This window comes from Fukomys damarensis, unplaced genomic scaffold (genome assembly GCF_012274545.1).
Source record: "Fukomys damarensis isolate Sample0158 unplaced genomic scaffold, DMR_v1.0_HiC HiC_scaffold_2, whole genome shotgun sequence".
Taxonomy (NCBI): domain Eukaryota; kingdom Metazoa; phylum Chordata; class Mammalia; order Rodentia; family Bathyergidae; genus Fukomys; species Fukomys damarensis.
The window spans coordinates 58,939,824-58,958,389 of record NW_022900914.1 but is presented as its reverse complement, the minus strand read 5'-3'; the positions used below and the strand labels follow the sequence as shown (position 1 = coordinate 58,958,389).

General features: G+C 38.5%; 1 protein-coding gene across 1 annotated transcript in view; it reads right to left on the bottom strand.

Moving 5' to 3' along the window:
- Positions 1-18,566, bottom strand: part of Dnah6 (dynein axonemal heavy chain 6) — a 205,335-nt gene that overhangs the window by 101,700 nt on the left and 85,069 nt on the right. The window contains exons 27-33 of the mRNA XM_010635241.2: positions 17,341-17,466; positions 17,102-17,257; positions 16,696-16,857; positions 8,115-8,252; positions 5,140-5,307; positions 2,342-2,490; positions 322-429 (exon numbers count right to left, since the gene is read on the bottom strand). Of these exons, the coding sequence (XP_010633543.1) occupies positions 322-429; positions 2,342-2,490; positions 5,140-5,307; positions 8,115-8,252; positions 16,696-16,857; positions 17,102-17,257; positions 17,341-17,466 (1,007 nt within the window). The remainder of the gene's footprint in view (positions 1-321; positions 430-2,341; positions 2,491-5,139; positions 5,308-8,114; positions 8,253-16,695; positions 16,858-17,101; positions 17,258-17,340; positions 17,467-18,566) is intronic.

Genomic DNA, 18,566 nt, shown 5'->3' with positions numbered 1-18,566 from the left:
TTTTTTTTTTTTTTTTTTGGTACCAGGGATCAAACTCAGGACCTTACGCTTGTGAAGCAGGTAGTAGAATCACTGAACTAAATCCCCGGCCCAACCTAATGTTAATTTATATAGCATACAACCTGGTGATCAATATTTTAAGAAAAAGTGATAGAATAAAGCTGAAAGTTTTGTGTCTTTATTTTCAGCCAGTGTTTCTTAAACTATTGTAAATATCTCCAGAAAAATGATATTACCTTTATAGGGGGTGGAAATAATTGGAGACCATCCTTTTCATCTTTGTGATAGCTACACTTTATTCTGTAACACATAGAAACTTACCTGAAGAGAAGAGCATCATCTGTTAGAAATTTTGGCAAGTTGGAGTCTCGTAAAGCTCTTATCAATACCACATCTTCACTTAGGTCTGGGTTCTCTCTTTTCAAAGATCTAAATTGAAGGGAATATTTCAGATATCATAAGAACATAAGGTTGAATGTGATTTCCAAAACTGCAGGTCAGGGATTCTGCTTGTAGGAAACTGGATCCTCCTTCCCTCATGCCAAGATTTCAGCCAGAGGGAGAAGATCATTTTCTCTCGGGTGCTCAGTGCCCATCTCTATCACAGCACAGGGACAAGCCCTGCCCTGGCAACAGCCTTGAGGAGAATAACAAGGACATCTTCTCAGACACCTTGCCCCTTCAACCCAGGCTTGCTTCATTCCGAGTTTACAGTTGTCCGAACACGTCAGGGTGACACATCCTTGTCATTTTCTTTTTTCTCTGCCTAGAATGTCCTACCTTGTTCTTTTGCTCACTCTTACTTACCCTTCAAAACCCAGCACAATTACTCCTTTTTTAGAAAGCCCCTCTGCCATGGCCTGCATGGCTGAAGGGTCCAGAGTTGGTGGGAAATTAAGAAAAAACACAGATAAAGAGGGCCGGGGATTTAGCGCAGTGGTTCTGCCACCTGCCTTGCAGGCTTCAAGGACCTGAGTTCCATCCCTGGTACAAAAAACAAAAACAAAACAAAAAACAAAGACAAAGAGATACAACAGGTGGGGCCAGGTGGGGCTCTTTCTCCTGATGGTAGAAAAAGACCACCAGGCAACTGCAGTGCATTTATTTATAGTGGCAGAGATAAGGGAAGTACAGGAGGAGGTAAAAGGGGCTGGTGTGTAACCAGAGCTAGGAGAGTAGCTAAGGTCTGCAGCACATCATGCTTGATGGTTGTCTGGAGAATGGGCGAGGAGGAAGACAGTCCTTTTCTCAGCCAGGCCTTGCTCAACCATGCGCTCTTGTCTGTTCTCCTGAAGGCCCTGCCTGGTCCGCAGCAGAGGGGGCTCTTCAAGATGTGTGTTTTTCATTCCACGCAGGGCCCTGCCTCATCTAAGGGAGGAGGCGACTTAGGCCTGGCCATAGTGATCTACAGTGCAGTGCTCCCAGCACCCCTCTACTCTCCAGCTACTTCTCCAGTGGACACTGGGCATAGCAGCTACACTGAGGAGATGGCTGCCTACTTGCCAGCCTGGCCCACTGGGCTGGAGTTGTGTTCTCTGAATGTAAATGTATCTGAAACTCTTAGTTCCTAGTCTGTAGATGGCCATCCTATAGAGGGGAAATTACTGAATCTGAGAGGTTAGAGGAAAAAATGGGTACAGAGCACAGAGTGACTTATGCAAAGCATAGGAATTAGGCAACCGTGGCCCTGGCTATGCCAAGCCTGAGTCAGTGAGTCACAGCCTGAAAGGAGGGACTAGAAGGAGAATCGATGCCCTCAGATATTCTGGGCAAGTTAAATTCCAGATATAGTAGTTTCAAGTAGATCTAAAGGCATAAGTTGGGGCCCAAAATGAGGAAAGATTCTTGCTTTGCTAGAAATCAGAGAAGAGCTCAGTCTTCAAATGATGGAGATGAAGTCTGCAATGTAAGCCTAAACTGAAAAGGGAATAATGAAGTCTCTTGTAATCTTTAATGCTTTTTCAGGCAACACGTATGACTCGCTTTTTGTAGGTGCACATCAGACCTGGTGCTTTTTAAATCCAGTCCTCCTGTCTGATGGTGCACAGGCTTCTGTACAGCAAAACCAGGGTGTGAGAGGAGTTCAGGGGAAATGAAAGTTAGCTGAAGACTAGTTGGATTCAGGTTCAGTCTGAGGGCAACCGCACTGGGACTCACAGTGAAAGTCTGTCGCTGAGTGAAGGGAGTGCCAAAGGAAGAATGCTAACAATAGCAGCACATGGCCTTTGTTAGTCACTTACAATGGATCAGGTATTGATTTAAGAGCCTTCTGTGAGTTACCCACCTAATACATTTGATTACATGCTTTGGGATTTCACTCCTGACCACCTTGGTTTCTTACCCAGCCATGACCAGCACAGACTTCACAGCTCTCATGCCAAAGTCATAGTGATCCTGCTGAGAGAGCTGCTCACTGCACAGCTTATACATCTGAGTCATTTTTCTTGCTAATACTTTACTAGATTCAAATCCTTCAGAATACAGGATTACCTAGAATAGGAAATATAATGCAATGCTTTATATTGCATTGATGGCAACATATTAGCACGATATCAATATATACAAAGTCTACTCTAGGGATTATACCTTTCCATGTTGTTATTTAATAAAGGAATATAAAATTTGAAGGGAAAAGACTCTTCTGTTCCACAGGAAAGTAGCAGGTAGGATACTGTACACAAATACTTGGGCACTGATTCTACTTTCTGTAGATAAAGATGTCACTTTGGTGACATTTGGTTAAAGGAGTAGCAGAATTCAGTTTTTTAAAATGCTCACATAGAAGTTGGATGGTATTGCAAGTCTTGAGTCCAAAAGCAAGAAATGGGTCTCTCCAATGTGACAAGAATGTCACCATGGTAGACAGTATCAGTGAGAGCCACTTGCTCTCTCCCTTAGGCTCCCTGGGAGTCCTTGGTGTTCAGACAGATGAAAATGTGTAAGAATTCACTGAATTGTACCCTTAAGATCTGTTGTACTTCATTGTCTATAAACTAACAATGAATATTGGCTTGGAAAATATATGTAAAATTTATGTATGTTGATTCTTAGTATAAAGTATCAAAAACTAAACAGAAAAATGTCTTGATAGATGTTCTTGACAGAAAGAACAAGCACAATCATAACTAATATAGTAAGGATTACTGTTTTCTTACTAAGCTGTTATGGACTTACAAACCAATCCCCTCCCTCCATCATGGTGATCAGTACAGCTTCAAGTAACACTCCTTGACTCTAATAAAAATTATGTGAAAGGTTAGTAAGAATAATACAACATTTTAAGAACTAATAGTGACATTTTCATTTCTAGAGATGAACTGAGAAACCCCAGTAAACTGATCAATTGGGATTCATTGATTCATTGCAATTTTAGGGGTTCACTATTTTCTAGATACCATTCTGGGCAGTAATGGTAATGGCAGTAAAAAATAAAACCAAACATGCAGAATGAAACATGCTAGCAAATGTGATAGCAATCGTATCTATACATAATGGATACACCTGCAAAATATAATGTTGAGTGAAATAAACCAGACACTCATATGGATATACGCTATTTCTCATTTGAGAAAGGCAAAGTACAGACTAAGGGCAAAATAAATGGTGGATAGAAGCAAACAAGAGTTGCAAATGGGAAGGAATTCAGGAGGCTGAGGGAGAGGGAAAAGGGGAAGGGAGAAACAAGATTTATGATATGTCATGTACCAGTACCAAATACCCACAATAAATGTAAACATATGCCATAAACATAAGCTAAGAATAATAATAACAATAAAATAAGAAGGGGAGAGGGGATTTAGAGATGGAGGAGGGTACTTAAATGGGAAGGGAATTCAAAAAAGGAACAAGATGTGTTCTGTATGTGCACTTATTCCCCAAGATGAAAGTAAACTTCATGTACTGCAAACACATACCAATAAAAAAAAAAACAAAAACTCTTGGAGACACTGGTATAGGCAAGGACTTTCTGAACAGAACTCTAATTGCACAAGAAACAGTGTTCTACAAGTGGGATGAAATCAAATTAAAATCTTCTGCCTTACAAAGGAATCAAGGAACAGAGTGAAGAGACAATTTACAGAATGGGAAAAAATTGCCAACTACACCACAGACATAGGTATTTCTAGTATCTATGATAGGTAAAGAACTAAAAAAACACAGTATTACACCCCTCAAAATAAAAGTCTCAGTCAAATATAGGCAACCGAAACATATAGATATTTCTCAGAAGCAGAAGAAGCACAAATGGTCAAATAAATACATGAAAAAATGTTCTGGCCATTAGAGAGACACCAATTAAAAAAACTTTGAAATTACATCTTACTGTAGAAAGAATGGCTATTTTTAAGAAATCAAATAATAACAAATGTTGGCAAGGCTATGGGGACAAAAGAACCCTGCTCACTGTTGTTGGGAATGTAACCCAGTATGACCTGTAGATGCAGCATGGAGACTGCTCACAAAATAGAAATAGAAATTCCATTTGACCCAGCTATTCCTCTTCTACATTTCTTCCAGTAAGAGTTAAAGACATTACAGTGATATGTGCATACCCATGTTTGCAGCACCACAATTCATAAAGGCTAAATTTTGAAAGCAATCTATATGTCCATCAACAGATGAATGGATAATGACAATGTACTATTTATACACAGTAGAGGACTCCACTAAAAAAAGAGGGATAAACTTGAATCATTTTTAGGAAAATGGATACACCTTGAGACCATAATGTTAAGTGAAATAAATCAGACACACAAGCTTAATTATTGCATGGTTTCTCTTTATAGGAGAATTCCAAATTATAAATAAAGAGTAAAGTGAAAGAGGTACTAGAAACAGGGAGATAAGATTTTTTTTTTTTGCAAAAGGGAAAAGGATCGAGATTAGAGGAAGAGAGGAAAGAAGGGAGTAAAGGAAATAAAAAGAGAATTAAGATGTGTTATGTACCTATACCTACTCCTTATGATGACTGTATTCACCATGTACTTCAAACATGTACTGATAAAAATAAAAAATGAAGTAAACCCTCAATACTATGTTTTTACTCTACTTAAAGGAAACTTTCTACCTCGATGGAGTAGAATGGTAAATAAAAGAAGCCATGCTTCAAAATTTGCTTCTTAATAATGAAATGCTTACCTCTGCAATCAAAGCATAATTTGGAACCATCATTGCAAACGGTCTAAACAGAGCTTTCAAATTATCTGGCAATTCCGTTCTGCCTGCATATCCAGGATTCATTGTGATGAAGGCTGCACAAGTCATAACCAGTTTTATTTCCCGCCCCTCAAACATGAATCTAGAGAGCTGTTTAAAGAGAAAGTACAAATTAATATGGCTCTGGATGCTTGTAAATTCTTTAACATAACTACTACTTGAAGGCAAGACTTTTTGCAAAGGAGCATTCAAGCAAAGACTGCTGAGGGAAAAATAGGAAGCATTTGTCTCTGATTATGTTTTGAATAATTCCATTCCCTTTATGCTCAGTGTTTATTGCTCTCTCCTGCCCTTGCCTTGCCCCTACCTTTTTCTCCTTTCCTGGCCAGTCCAGAAATTTTCTAGGTCTCAATATCTTTTGCTGGGACTCAATTCAACTTAGACTTAATGGCCATGACAATCTCCATTCCTTAGGTCTCAATATCTTTTGCTGGGACTCAATTCAACTTAGACTTAATGGCCATGACAACTTCTCCATTCCCACTTCCTGATATTCCTCAAGAAATGTCAGTATATTTTTGGTCTTTGGGTGGTTGAGGTCCTATTCTCATCATATTTGGTGCCACCTCTTCCCTTTATTCAATTGCAAATGCTTGTTGAGCACTGCTGCAGGTGAGGCCCTGGGTGAGCCCTGGAGGTGCAGAACTAAGGGAGTCTCACTTGAGTCCTTGCGAGGCTCTCTGGCTTGCTATGTGCAGCCAGATCTGTGAATGGTGGCCTTTCAGTGCAACAGATGCTACAGCAGATGTGTGTGCAAACAGTGTGCTTGATTCTGGAGGAACGAAGAAGGGCTTTTCAGCTAGATAAGCAGGGGCAGCCTTCCCAGGCAAAAGAAGCAGACGCAAGAAAGAGCACTGCATGTTCAGGAAATGACCAGCATCCTACTGGGTAATAAAATTCTAGAGGCAAATTTTGCCTAGGCCATGGGCCTGACTCACTAGCACACTAAAACTAAAAAACTTAGTTTTTGTCCCATGGATAGAGGGGAAGCAGAGAATTTTAAAGGGAAATAATAGGATCAAAGATGGTAGAGGAGAAATTGGGCAAGCTATGGCTAGGAAGAGCAGTTAGGAATGGTCACTGGAGGCATGATGCAAGCCAGAATGTGAGAGATGTTAAGTGGGGATGAGAGGAACTAGCAGATAGGATTTGGGGATGGTTTAGCCTCTGTTTGATAGCAATAGGACACAGCAGGGGTGAATTCAAGGTTTTCACTTGGGCCATGAGATGAAGGTGCCATGGTAGACATGAGGAATACTGTGGAAAACCAGCTTGGAGCTGGGGTCGTGTGTTACAGCCCGGGGAGACTGGAGCTTCATTTATTCCAGAGGACAGTATCCTACTCCAATTAGCTCATCTGACCCCTGGCAACTTGAGGAGAAGGCTAGTTAATCTCACAGTCTTCCTGCTTTCCTTTTACCTCACAGGGCTGCTTTCCACTTGGCAGTGCTTCAGTCCTGCCTCTGTTCTCTTTGCTTCAGTCCACTTTCCTCCCTGCTAATTGCTCAGCAAGATGACAATGATTTATGAGTTGTGTCGGGAGGTCTTTGCTATTTTTTTTTTTTTTTTTGGTACTGGAGATTGAACTCAGGCCCCTGAGCTTGAAAGGCAGGTGGCAAAACCACTGATCCAAATCCAGCCCAAATAGATAATTCTTTTTTGGTTCCTGGGATCGAGCTCTGGTCTTTGCACTTGTGAAGCAGGCGGCAGAGCCACTGGGCTAAATCCCTGGCTCTGTAGGTCTTTGCTTTTAAAGTAGACCTTTCCAGAGTACAGGGGAAGCAGGAGCAAGGCAGCCAAAGGAACTTAGACTTCAGGGCCACATGGATTCAGGTGAGTATCTTGGTTCTATGGTGTCTATTGAAATGTTTAACTTCTTTGAATCCTTTTTATTTATAATCTTGTGAAAGTGCCATAGACTTCACAAAGGTTTGATGTAAAGATGAAATCATTGTAAAGAAAGTACCACTCAAAAACTTGTCAAAGTCCAGTTCCTGCTTTGTTCTATAATTTGTTTCTTTGCAGAAGAGACAATCAAAATGCTCTAAAACTTCATCAGGTTGCCTTTCAATGAAATTAGACTGGGTCTCCAAGCTGCAGCTGAGTCCAGAAGCCCCCTAATGAGGCAGAGTGAATCTTTATGATGGAACATGAGGAGGTCTGGGCTCTTCTGTCAGTGGTCAAGGAGTTAGTGAGGGACACTGAGGGGCTTGGTGCAGAGGCTGCTCTTACATGAATAAGCTGAACTTTAGTGCTGCCTTTGATGACCGAGTCTCAGAAGTTCAACACAGAATAGTTGGGGTCTTGGTCCCATCCTTCAGTGCTGTCACCATCCCAATACAAACTATTCTCCAGGAACATGCTCATAAGACAAAAGTTAAATAACTGGGCCACTTCAGTATCTCCATCTGACCTTATACTCCTCGGTTTTCCATTCCAGGGAGTTTTGGAGAGGTAAGGTGCTTTGAGTTTTCAGGGAATCCTTTATTTTCCCACCAGCACTGGGCTGAATCTGGGGGCCATAACGAAGGTGGTGGAGCCCAGAAGAGGCAGCATTAGAGAAACACAGCACAGAAGTGATAAAGTGAGAGGAAAACAGGAAGTGGAATGCAGAAGAAGAGGGTGTGTGCGTGCATGTGTGTGTGTTGGAGTCAGGAAGCTGCGTTTCACAAGACTGAGTCTCATGGTGTCTGCAACCTCAGATCCCAGAGCACTGCTCCTTTGCCTTGTCTCAATGAGGAATCAATTCACACAAGTAAGTCCTGCTGCTATAACATTGACAAATTATACTGAAAACACAAGCTAGATAGGTTGAAGTTAGCACTGTATTCCTAAAAGGTAACATGGTTTAATACAGACTTGAGGAAAACTGTCTTGATAGCTCTCCAAAGCCTTACCTTTGCTGCTTTGGCATTCCTAATGGTGATGAGCTGCTGTGCAATGACTGACAAAACCTCAATGTCAATTCGATTAAATTCATCAAAGCAGCACCAGGCTCCTGACTGTGCCAAACCACTGAAGAAGCGCCCCATCATCTGAAATCAAAATGAAGCCATTCAACTTTGGATTGCATATTTTGATTTCTTCAAAAGTTAAATGTGGAGCTGAGGCCGGCACCACTGCCACATCTCCAGCGTCAGGAGGGCTTGCTCGGCCACGACCTCCCCTGCTGGCACCGCCGCCATCTTCAGCGCCAGGAAGGTAGCCACGTGGGCTCCCCTGAAACCCCCCCCCCGCACACTTTCAGACCTCCTGATTGTGCTAGTCTTTAGACCTACTGTGTAGAGGCAGAGGTGGTCATAAAAGGTATTTTCTGGCGCTTCCAACTTTGAAACATCTTTAAAGAAGGGGAGGGCCAAACCTGTAGAACTGAGTGGAGTTCAACCCTTCAGGAGGTCGGGGAACTCGGTCTGGGCCTTGCAACCCGAGGTCAGTCTGCATCATGGGGTTCTGCTACCAGCTAGCTGAGATCAGGGGACTTGGCTCTGCACATGGCAGTGCATGTTGTATATTATGACAGCAGTGATATAGTCTGAAAGAGACCCTTCAAACTCATTTTTTTTCTTTCTTTTCTTCATTCAACTCTGCAAATTCTTTTTTTCTGTCCTCTTTCTCCAACTCATTCTCTTGCTCCACCATATTATCCCTCATCTCCCTTTTTGTTTCTGATCCTGTCCTAACTCAGATTTCTTCTTTTATCATTTTTTTCTCTTTTCTTTATGTTCTTTTCTTATGTCATTCTACCTCACTCAAGGGTCATTATACTTCTATTCTGTTTATCCCTTTTGAATTTAAGAGTTTCCCGACGATTGTGTGGTCATTCTACATCTTCTGCCTTCATGTGAAACCTTCTCTAACTCTTTCACTTATCTACTCCTCTTGTCCTAACTCTGTCTTAAGCCCCATCCTAAATGGTAAATATCCTTATTGAAAAGTTTATTCACTGCAAACATATTTTGGATTGCTTCTTGATTTTAATTTAATTCACATGGTTTGAAGGTGATAGACTGATGACTACCACAAGTGGTCAATTTGCAAGTTGTGCTTGATCATATTGTGGTGCTGATTGTATCAATTAGGATAAAGGATTGTGATTGATTCAATGAACTGTTTTCTTCAGTATTAAGAAAACGAAAATGTCTATGAGTCATCAGAGACCCATGGGCTGAAGCCCAACTATATCAGGAAGATTTAAGTAATAACCTAAAGGTTAAACTAAGGCCAATCCAACAATAATAGTAAAAATGAGAAAATGTTTAAGCAAGATCCAGGGACAGACTTCCAGTTCACCAATGGCAAACAGTGGGGCAAATGAGGATGAAAAGTCTGACAGTGAACCATCAGGACACCCTGAACTCAAAGCACAGGAAGTAACAAAACAGATCATTCAGACTCTAGAGAAATTCAAAACAGAAATAATTTCCCAGATAGTCATAGAGATGACAAGTAAAATGAAAGTTATAATTTGAGACTCTAGAACAGAAACTGAGAGAAAAATAGATGAGCTCAGAACCACGACAGAAGCCATGAATGCCCAGCATAAGAAAGAATTGGAAACAATAAATGCCCAATATAAGAAAGAAATGGAGTCCATAGGGCAGATTTGAGCAGATATCCATTGAGAGTGTTCACAACAAAGTCCGAAGATAGAATCTCAGATATAGAAGATAAAATTGTCGTCAGTGACCATGAAAAGAGAGGTCTCTTAAAACCAGTAGGGGATCATGAGAAATTGATCCAACAACCTTAGATGATGCAAAGAAGAATAACATAAGACTGACAGGAATCCAAGCAGTAGCAGGAGAAAATGCAAATGACTTAAAAAAGTGGTTCACAGAATCAATTATAGAAAACTTCCCAAACAGAGGGGAAGAATTTGACATACAGATAAGTGAGGCATATAGGACTCCAACTAGCCATGCTAAAAAAAAACCCTACACCTAGACATATAATAATCAAGATCCCAGAAACCCAACAGAAGAACAAAATACCACAAGCAGTAAGAGAAAAGAAACAAATCACATGCAAAGGAAAGCCCATCAGAATCACAGCAGACTTTTCAACACAAGCCCTTAGGTTAAAGAGAAACAGCAATGAGTCATTGCAAGTACTAAAAGAAAACAACCTCCAACCTAGACTGATGTATCCTGCAAAACTTTCTTTCAAAATGGATGGGGAAATAAGATACTTCCATGACAAAGAACACCTGAGAAACTTCATGAATACTAAACCAGCACTACAAGGAATTCTAAACAATATCCTAGAAAAAGACAATGAAGGTAACAACACAATGAGGCCCAACAAGGCAAATCAAAAGGCAAGGTAAGAAATTAAAAGGAGAAGACAAAAAAAAAATGACAATAATAAGTCAGCACATATCAGTTATAACCATCAATATCAATGGCCTCAACTGACCAATCAAGAGAAATAGACTGGCAGAATGGATTAAGAAGCAAAACCCAATAATATGTTGTATACAAGACACACCTAGTGCAAAAAGAAGCCCATAGACTGAAAGTGAAAGGACCGAAAACTTTTTCATGCAACAGGAGCCCAGAAAATAGGAGGGGTAGCAATCTTATTCACAGACAAAGTAAATTTCAAACCTAGACTGATTAAAAGAGACAAAGAAGGCCACTACATCCTTGTGAAGGGAACAATTCAATAGAAAGAGATAGCAAATAATTCATTTTCAATCTATTGAGTATGTTAGAAAGCACATATGCTCCTTTTCTTTTTTCTTTTTCTTTCCCTGGTGCTGGGGATTAAACTCAGGTTTTATTATACCAAAGTATATACTGTATTGTAGAAAATATGCATTGGGTATATGTGTGGGGGGTATGTTTTTACACATATGTGTGCACTATTAAATGAGAAACATGGCCATGAATGTGGTAGGATTTTGCACATTTGGCATATCGATAGTTTCTCTGGCAACCTTATGATTTCTCTAAATTATATATATGCTTGATTTAATTCATAATCATTTATTTGGGAAGAATATTACATATGTATTGGTGTTAAATTCTGTCATTATTCTTATAAAAATATAATAAAAATAAGTATGGGATATAATAAAAAAGAAACAGAAAAATCAGATCTTAAACATGTGAACTCTTTTAGTTGTTTTTCAATTTCAAATATAAGTATATTTCTTTTCTGTGGGAAGTTTTGTTGGAAAATGTAAGTGATACAATCAACAAGCATATGATATTCATCAAATTAATAAAACCAAGGAGTTTATAAATCATAAAATTTTGAGGACAGTTTCTCAACTATAATATGTAACTGTTTTATTTGTAAATACAATATTTCAAAAATATACTAAAAGAAAATGAGAAAGAACATATAATGTTTAAAGATCATATCAAACTAATAATGTATTTGGATTATCAGTCTGTGTTGCATAAATTTTTGTTTATTTCATATCCTTTTTTTGCTGTCATATATATGTATATTTGAATTTTTTATTTAGTGTCTTCATTTCTTGTTGTCATGTATGTTTGCAATCTTTAATAAAAAAGTTAAATGTGGAGCTGAAATGTTGAAGATAAAAGAGGTAGTATTGCTTATTGCAAATAAGTAATACTTTTATGTGACTACTGTGAATATATTAGAAATGAGCATCTTTTATAAAAGGAAGTATTTTTGCTTCTCTTTAAATGATTTAAATGTAACTTTATCCTTAAAGTGATCTAATCAATTTTCTTTCTTTTTCATAACTTCTATGAGCTTTGCAAATAATTGACAAGTTTTCAAAGAATCTAACATGAAAGAGACAAACTTAAAGAGTTTTTAAAAACTCTTTAAAAATTTCATTTTCTCTAGAAGGTTCTCTAGATGGTAGACAGCATATGAGAACGTCTGAGCAGAAGGCATTTCTGCATACTTTAATGTAGTCATTGTTAATTTGTTCTACAACAGAGTCCTAATGAACTCATGGCCATATAATATGCACAATGGTTTTGAAGAGCTAAGTTTTTTGTTGAGCATTTATATAAATATGGCATTATACTATATGCATCTCCTTAGAAACAGAACTATTTTTTCTCAAGGAGATCGATTGAGCACATACTGCTATTGTTCCTTTCTCCAATTCCCACAAATCACAGAAAGACAGCTATGTGTGCGTGTGTATGTCTCCATTTCTATGTCTATACTTACACTTGTGCCTATTTGATTAAAAACATAGTGGGAAGGGAAACCAGCAGCAGATAGAGTTTTGAAAAAAAGCTAGAGGATGGAAAGTGCATAGAAACAATTTGGGAAGGGAAACCTGTAGCCCCAAAGCAGAGAAGGAAGTAATGCCCTTCATCTCGGCTTGAAGGAACTCCAAACACAGTATCAGTACACCCAGGGAAGGCAGACCCAGGTTCTTAGATAACCCTTGGGAATTAAGCAAAGCTCAGCACCTGGAAAGGCTATGCTTGTGGGTGTCTTTTCTCCTTGTCCCTCTCTACCCAAGTACAGTAAAAAAAGACTTGAGATTTCAGCACTAACTTTGTCCTACCAGGTTGAAACCCAAGGACATTGTGGAGAAAGGGGAAGATTGCTTTGGCGAGATACCAGGAGATGGTTGGAGAAGACACCAAGCTTGGGAGATAAGGAAAGCTGAGACCAGGAAAGAAAGATGATTCTAGACTACTTCAGTCACTGAGATTCAAAAATCATAAGGAAAAGATAGCTCTATCCAGGAATTAAACCCATGGAAGCGTACAAATTTAGAAGGAAATCTTATTTGACACTTAGTAGGGGCTTCCTGGTTGTCCTACATCCACATACACTCTGTGAAGCCTGCTGTACACACATCCTACAGAGTTCACGATTGTTCTCTCAGTGAGGGATATTTGGGTGAAACAATCATCAACTTAGTCCTGTATACATACGTGTGAACCAAGAAGTAAAGATCATCAACAGATACTTGGGGAAAATCAATATCAAGAAAAAGAAAGAATGAGAAGAACAAACCAAATAGGAAACAGGAGATAATTTTTAAAAATTGAAATGAACTCAGAGATGAGAGGAAATTGCATTACTGTAATAAAATAAGATATAGCAAACACACACACACACACACACACACACAATTTGCTATCAACAGGAAACAGTCCTTGGAAACTAATAATACCATAGCTAAGAAAAGAAAGGTCAAGTAAATCCACTGAACCATAGAATAGGCACAACTACATTAGTATTCTGGACCATAATGCTGAGGAAACCGTCATATTTACAGCAATGTTCTTTATCCTTGGGCATGCAACCCACTGAGGTACATGAAGCTTTCCCTCTGAAGACTTCCCAAGGAATACTTGTGGGTGGGCAACTTTAAAGGAAGTAAAATAAGAAAATCCCAGATCTTAATTTCTGATATAGGCTGTTTACTAAAATTTATCTCCTTGAGTCTATGTCTGTGGTCATCCTAGCTCCTCATTTCCATCTGCCCATCACAAATGTACCTCTCTTTCTGCCACTCCTGATTGGGCAACTGAAGTTGTACCTAGCTGAGGAAAATGGGCTTAGAATTCAGCTTACATATGGCTGTGTTCACAAAGCTCTATGTCACATGCACAAAAGGATGCTAGTACAAGCTAACAGCAGCCCTGTTCTCATCCAAACCAAATTGAAATATGATATAGATCCTAGGATGCAAAAACCTCAGTCTGTCAAACAAAGGAGCAATTCCAAATATTGAAACTGAACAAAGGAATGCTTTCAATGATTGACTGGGTAACAAATACTTTTACAAATCAGGTGTTTGTAATACTGCACTTTCCAAAAATGTTTGAGGGAGAGGTCAATGTGTACAAGCTAAAGATAGCCAGGAACAGGCATACAGTTAAACACAGTTGGGCTTATTGCTTATTTTTACAAGGAAAACCACCCACTTCGTGGAGCCCTAGAAGCCATGAGGGAACCATAGATTGCCTCAGTAAAAGAACATTAGGAGGTCTTATTCTTGTATTAAGAAATTTTGGGGAAGGTTGAATGAAAAAGTTTTGTACCTTGTGTTAATTTTCTAGGATTTCTGTAGCAAATTGGTAGTTTAAAGCCACAGAAATATATTCTTCTTCACTTCTGGAGACTGAAAGTCTTTAATCAAGGTGTTGGCAAAGCCAAACTCACTCCAAAGATCTAGGGGAAGATTCTTGTTCTTCTAGATTCCAGTACTCACAGGCAATCATTAGCATCCCTATCTCCATCTCCAAATTTTTCTCTTCTTATAATGATACCAATCAATGGATTAGGATCCACCCCATTCCAGCATGATCTCATTTTAACTAGATCCCATCTGTAAAGAGTCTCTCCCCAAATCAAGAAACATTCACAAGCACTGGGTGTTAGGACCTGAATATCTTTTTGGAGGACTCAGATAAACCCACAACACTCTGAATTAGGTGCTGGTAGAGAGCGGAGGCAATTCTATGGTGCATATCACAGTGATATTTATCTGGGAAGCTGCAGGAGAGCCTGCCTGGAGCTGTCTCAAAGGTGCAGCAGTTATTAGGGTTAGCCAAGAGAGGGGGTGTTCAGTCATTTTTGTGGTTTGGATGGAGTTCCTATTTGCATCTGTTCTCAGACATGATTATGGTTTCTGTCTTGCTGTGTAGGGGACACAGAGTGGCCTGCTCTCATGCTGCTGGCCTGTGAAGTTGCTAGAAAGGCAGAAAGCCTGATTAGCCAATAAAAATAGCAATCAGGGATTGTTTCGTTGCTATTGATGGTGGTTGTTTGTTTTACAGACAGTAATTGTTTAGCAATTGATTGATCATCTGAAATGATTTTTTGTTTTTTTTTGGGGGGGGTACTGGGAATCAAACTCGGGCCCTTGTGCTTATGAGGCAGGTGGCAAAACCACTGAGCCAAAACCCCAGCGCTAGAAATGATTTTTGGACTTATTTCCAGCATCTTATTTTATGATGTTTTCTACTTTTAAAAACATTTTTATTTACTGAAAATTTTAGAGTGGTGAAAGAAGATGTATGTAATTCAGCTTAACAATGATAAACATTCTGCTGCTTTAAAAATATTCTCCAACATCTTCTTGTTCTTGGAGTACTTTAAGCAAACTCCAGACATCACTTTATTTCATCATAAATTCAATATTACCTGTTAGAATATATAAGAACCTAACATTTCAGCACCCATCTGAGGCCAACAAATCAGAATATGTATTTTAATAAAAGATGCCACATGCATGCTAAAGGTACAAAAAACATTTTTATTGAAGAAGAAAAAAAAAGCAGAAAAGAAATTTTAAAATAACCAATTAGCCCTGATTCTGGGAATGCTTTCTTTTGAATGGCGGGAGGGTCGTGATGTTGTGTTGATTCTTTTCACTGGGGCCGATATTTCATTAAATTGCTGTGAGTAATCTTCATACTATAAGGGTTGTGTAAAGGGTTTATATTTTTATACTCGACTACCAGACATAGTAAAGAGGACATAATTCTAGTTATGGAATAATGTGTAAATTTAATAAACCTTGACATAGTAAAATTGAAGTTAGATTAGAAAGTTGGAAGGTTGTGTCTAATTAAAAATTTAGTGAGTTGACAGATAGTGTCTGAAGTATATGTATGTATATAGATACATGTTGTTAGTTTTAACAGCAACCACCAGAAAGAACTGAAAACAAACTAGGATGCCTGCAGGTTCACAAGTTTCTTTTGAGAGGTATGCTCAAAGTATTTTCATAATACTAGTGTGTTATTTCCCTTTTGACTCACTTACTTGAAAAAGCTATTAAAATGTTCCTCTCTTTTTTCAGAGTACATATCTATGTGAGGTTAGATTTTCTTCAAATACTTCAACTAAAATAACATACTGCAACAGACTAAATATAGAGCAAATATGAGAATCTGGCTATATTCTATTATATCAAATATCAGGCATTTAAAAATATCAAAACAATATTACTAAATTTTCTTGTTTGGGATTATCAATGTTTTAAAGCAGATACATATAACAGATATAAGGGGAAAAATCTCAAACTGGTAAATATCAACAGATATAACTTATTTCAATAACTGTTAAGAATGTAAAAGTGTTCCATGACCAAAAAGTTTGAGACCCATACTGAAAAAAATCCTTGCATAATCTTACTTATTTTATTCTTAGTACATAAATCTACACATTGTTCATTTTCTCCTGTAAAATTATTTCTTTGCTCCTAGGTTTCTCCGCTATTGTTTCTAGCTCTTCTCTTAGTTCTTTTCTATTTACTAACATGCAGATCTTTAAGTTTTTCCACCATTTTACAAATCCTCCCTGGCTTTGATTCTTATTTGGACTTACCCACTCTGCCATGTGTTAACTCTTTCCCCTTGCTCCATTTTTTTCACTGTAACCATTCCCTGCCCCTCTTCTTTTCCCTTGTATATCTTCACCCCTTTCTCTTCTTGTTTTGTTATGTCATGTTGCAGTTAGAAAAAGCCATATAAAACACCTAGCATTACCATTCAGATGGAAGAACTCTACCTTGTAGTCCAAACCATCGGAGCAGTTAAAGACCACACACTGGATGGCAAGAGCTTTTGCCAGGTCTTTGGTGGTCTCTGTTTTTCCGGTGCCAGCGGGACCAGCCGGTGCACCCCCCAGGTCAAGCTGCAAAGCTCCCATGAGGCAAAGATAACAGCGGTCCTGAAGAAATCAATAAACTGTCATGATCAAAGAAAAGCGACTTTACCAACATATTCATAAGTCCTTTCCTTTCTATAGGAGAAGAGTCACTATTTTTCTAAGGAAGGTTTTATAGCAGTTGACATATCCTTAAAGATCCACGCACATAACTAAATGAGGTAATCTTTGTTTTAGCAATTTGTTTTAAAGTTAAAATATTAGATGATGCTTTTCATGATACTAAACTAAGTGATCAGTAACTTACCGTGAGAGGAGTAACAACCAGTCTTGGGCATGCTCCCAAATACTCATAACCATATGTGTACTGAGAGAGCGCCATTCTAGCCACACAGTTATCCAGGTCTATGAGCCAATAATAGCGCAGTTGTCTCTGCCACTCAAAGGAGTCAACTGTATCTACCTATATAAGTGATATAAATGATATATGTATTGGGTACACTGATGCAAGAAAGAAATAATACTTTACTTAATTGAAAACTTTACCTTAGCTTGAACAAGTTCAGTGACTATATCTCTTGCATGCACATCAATAGTAATAAGTGCAGTTATGATGTTTCTGTGTAATTTAGGAAGGTTTCCTCTAACTAATGCAGCCAGGGCATTTAATCTCTACAAATAAAAAAAATTATCATAGTCAATTTTCCAACATCATCTTGCATATAAGGGGTGTGACTGAAAAAGACAGTAAATGTTTAAATTAAAAAAAATCATTAGAGTAAAAGACACAGCATTTATCCCTCTCAGAATGCTCTCTCTCACTTGGAACACACTTGTCCAATCATTCATGCCACTGTCTGCAGCAGTTCTGGGAGTTCTTTTTCATGAGTGTCTTTAGTTGTGCTATTGTGGCTGCCTCACTGTCCTGAATCTATTCAGAGGATTCACCTTCATGGGCCTTTTGACTTTAGGAAAGAGCCTGAAGTCATATGGTGTGGCCTCGGGTAAAGAAGGTGGGAGAGGAACACACTATGACGTTTTTATGAGCCTGCCTTTATGTTGGATGGCACTCAGCAGCAGCATTCACTGTATAGTTGATCACATCTCATAATGACACTAATGAAAGAGGACTTCGAAGGGGGTGAAGGGAGGGCAGGGACAAGGGGAAAAAATGAGAACCAAGACCTGTCATGTAGAGGTACAAGATCCCAACAACAAATGTAACTGTACTGCATCCCTAAAATGTACCAATAAACTCAATTAAAAAAAAAAAAAAAGAAAGAGGACTTCTAGAACTGCCTCAGAAAGTAGTGAGTATGATGGCATACATGTTTTTAGAAGAAAAGTAAAATATTTTGAGGGAATAAAGGATATAATATATATTAGTACTGGGGATCAAATTCAGGACCTTGTGCTTGAAAGGCAGGCATGGTGCCACTAAGCTAAATCCCTGACCCATTAAATTTAAACATTCACTGTACTTTTTGATCACACCATGTTTATCTTTTTATTATTAAAATAGAATAGACATTTGTTAAAACCATCTAATTGTAAGAATTTAGAATTCTGTGACCAAAGAGGAAAATACTTCTACTTATTTAATTCCCGTAAGACCTCTGTGATGTGTGTGTGTGTGTGTGTGTGTGTGTGTGTATATATATATATTTTTTTAACTTCTATTTAACATTTGAAGAAACTGAAAATCAGAGTTTTAATAACTTGATGGAAGTCAGAGAGTAGATATTCGCTTCAGGGAAAGCCCATGACCTTAG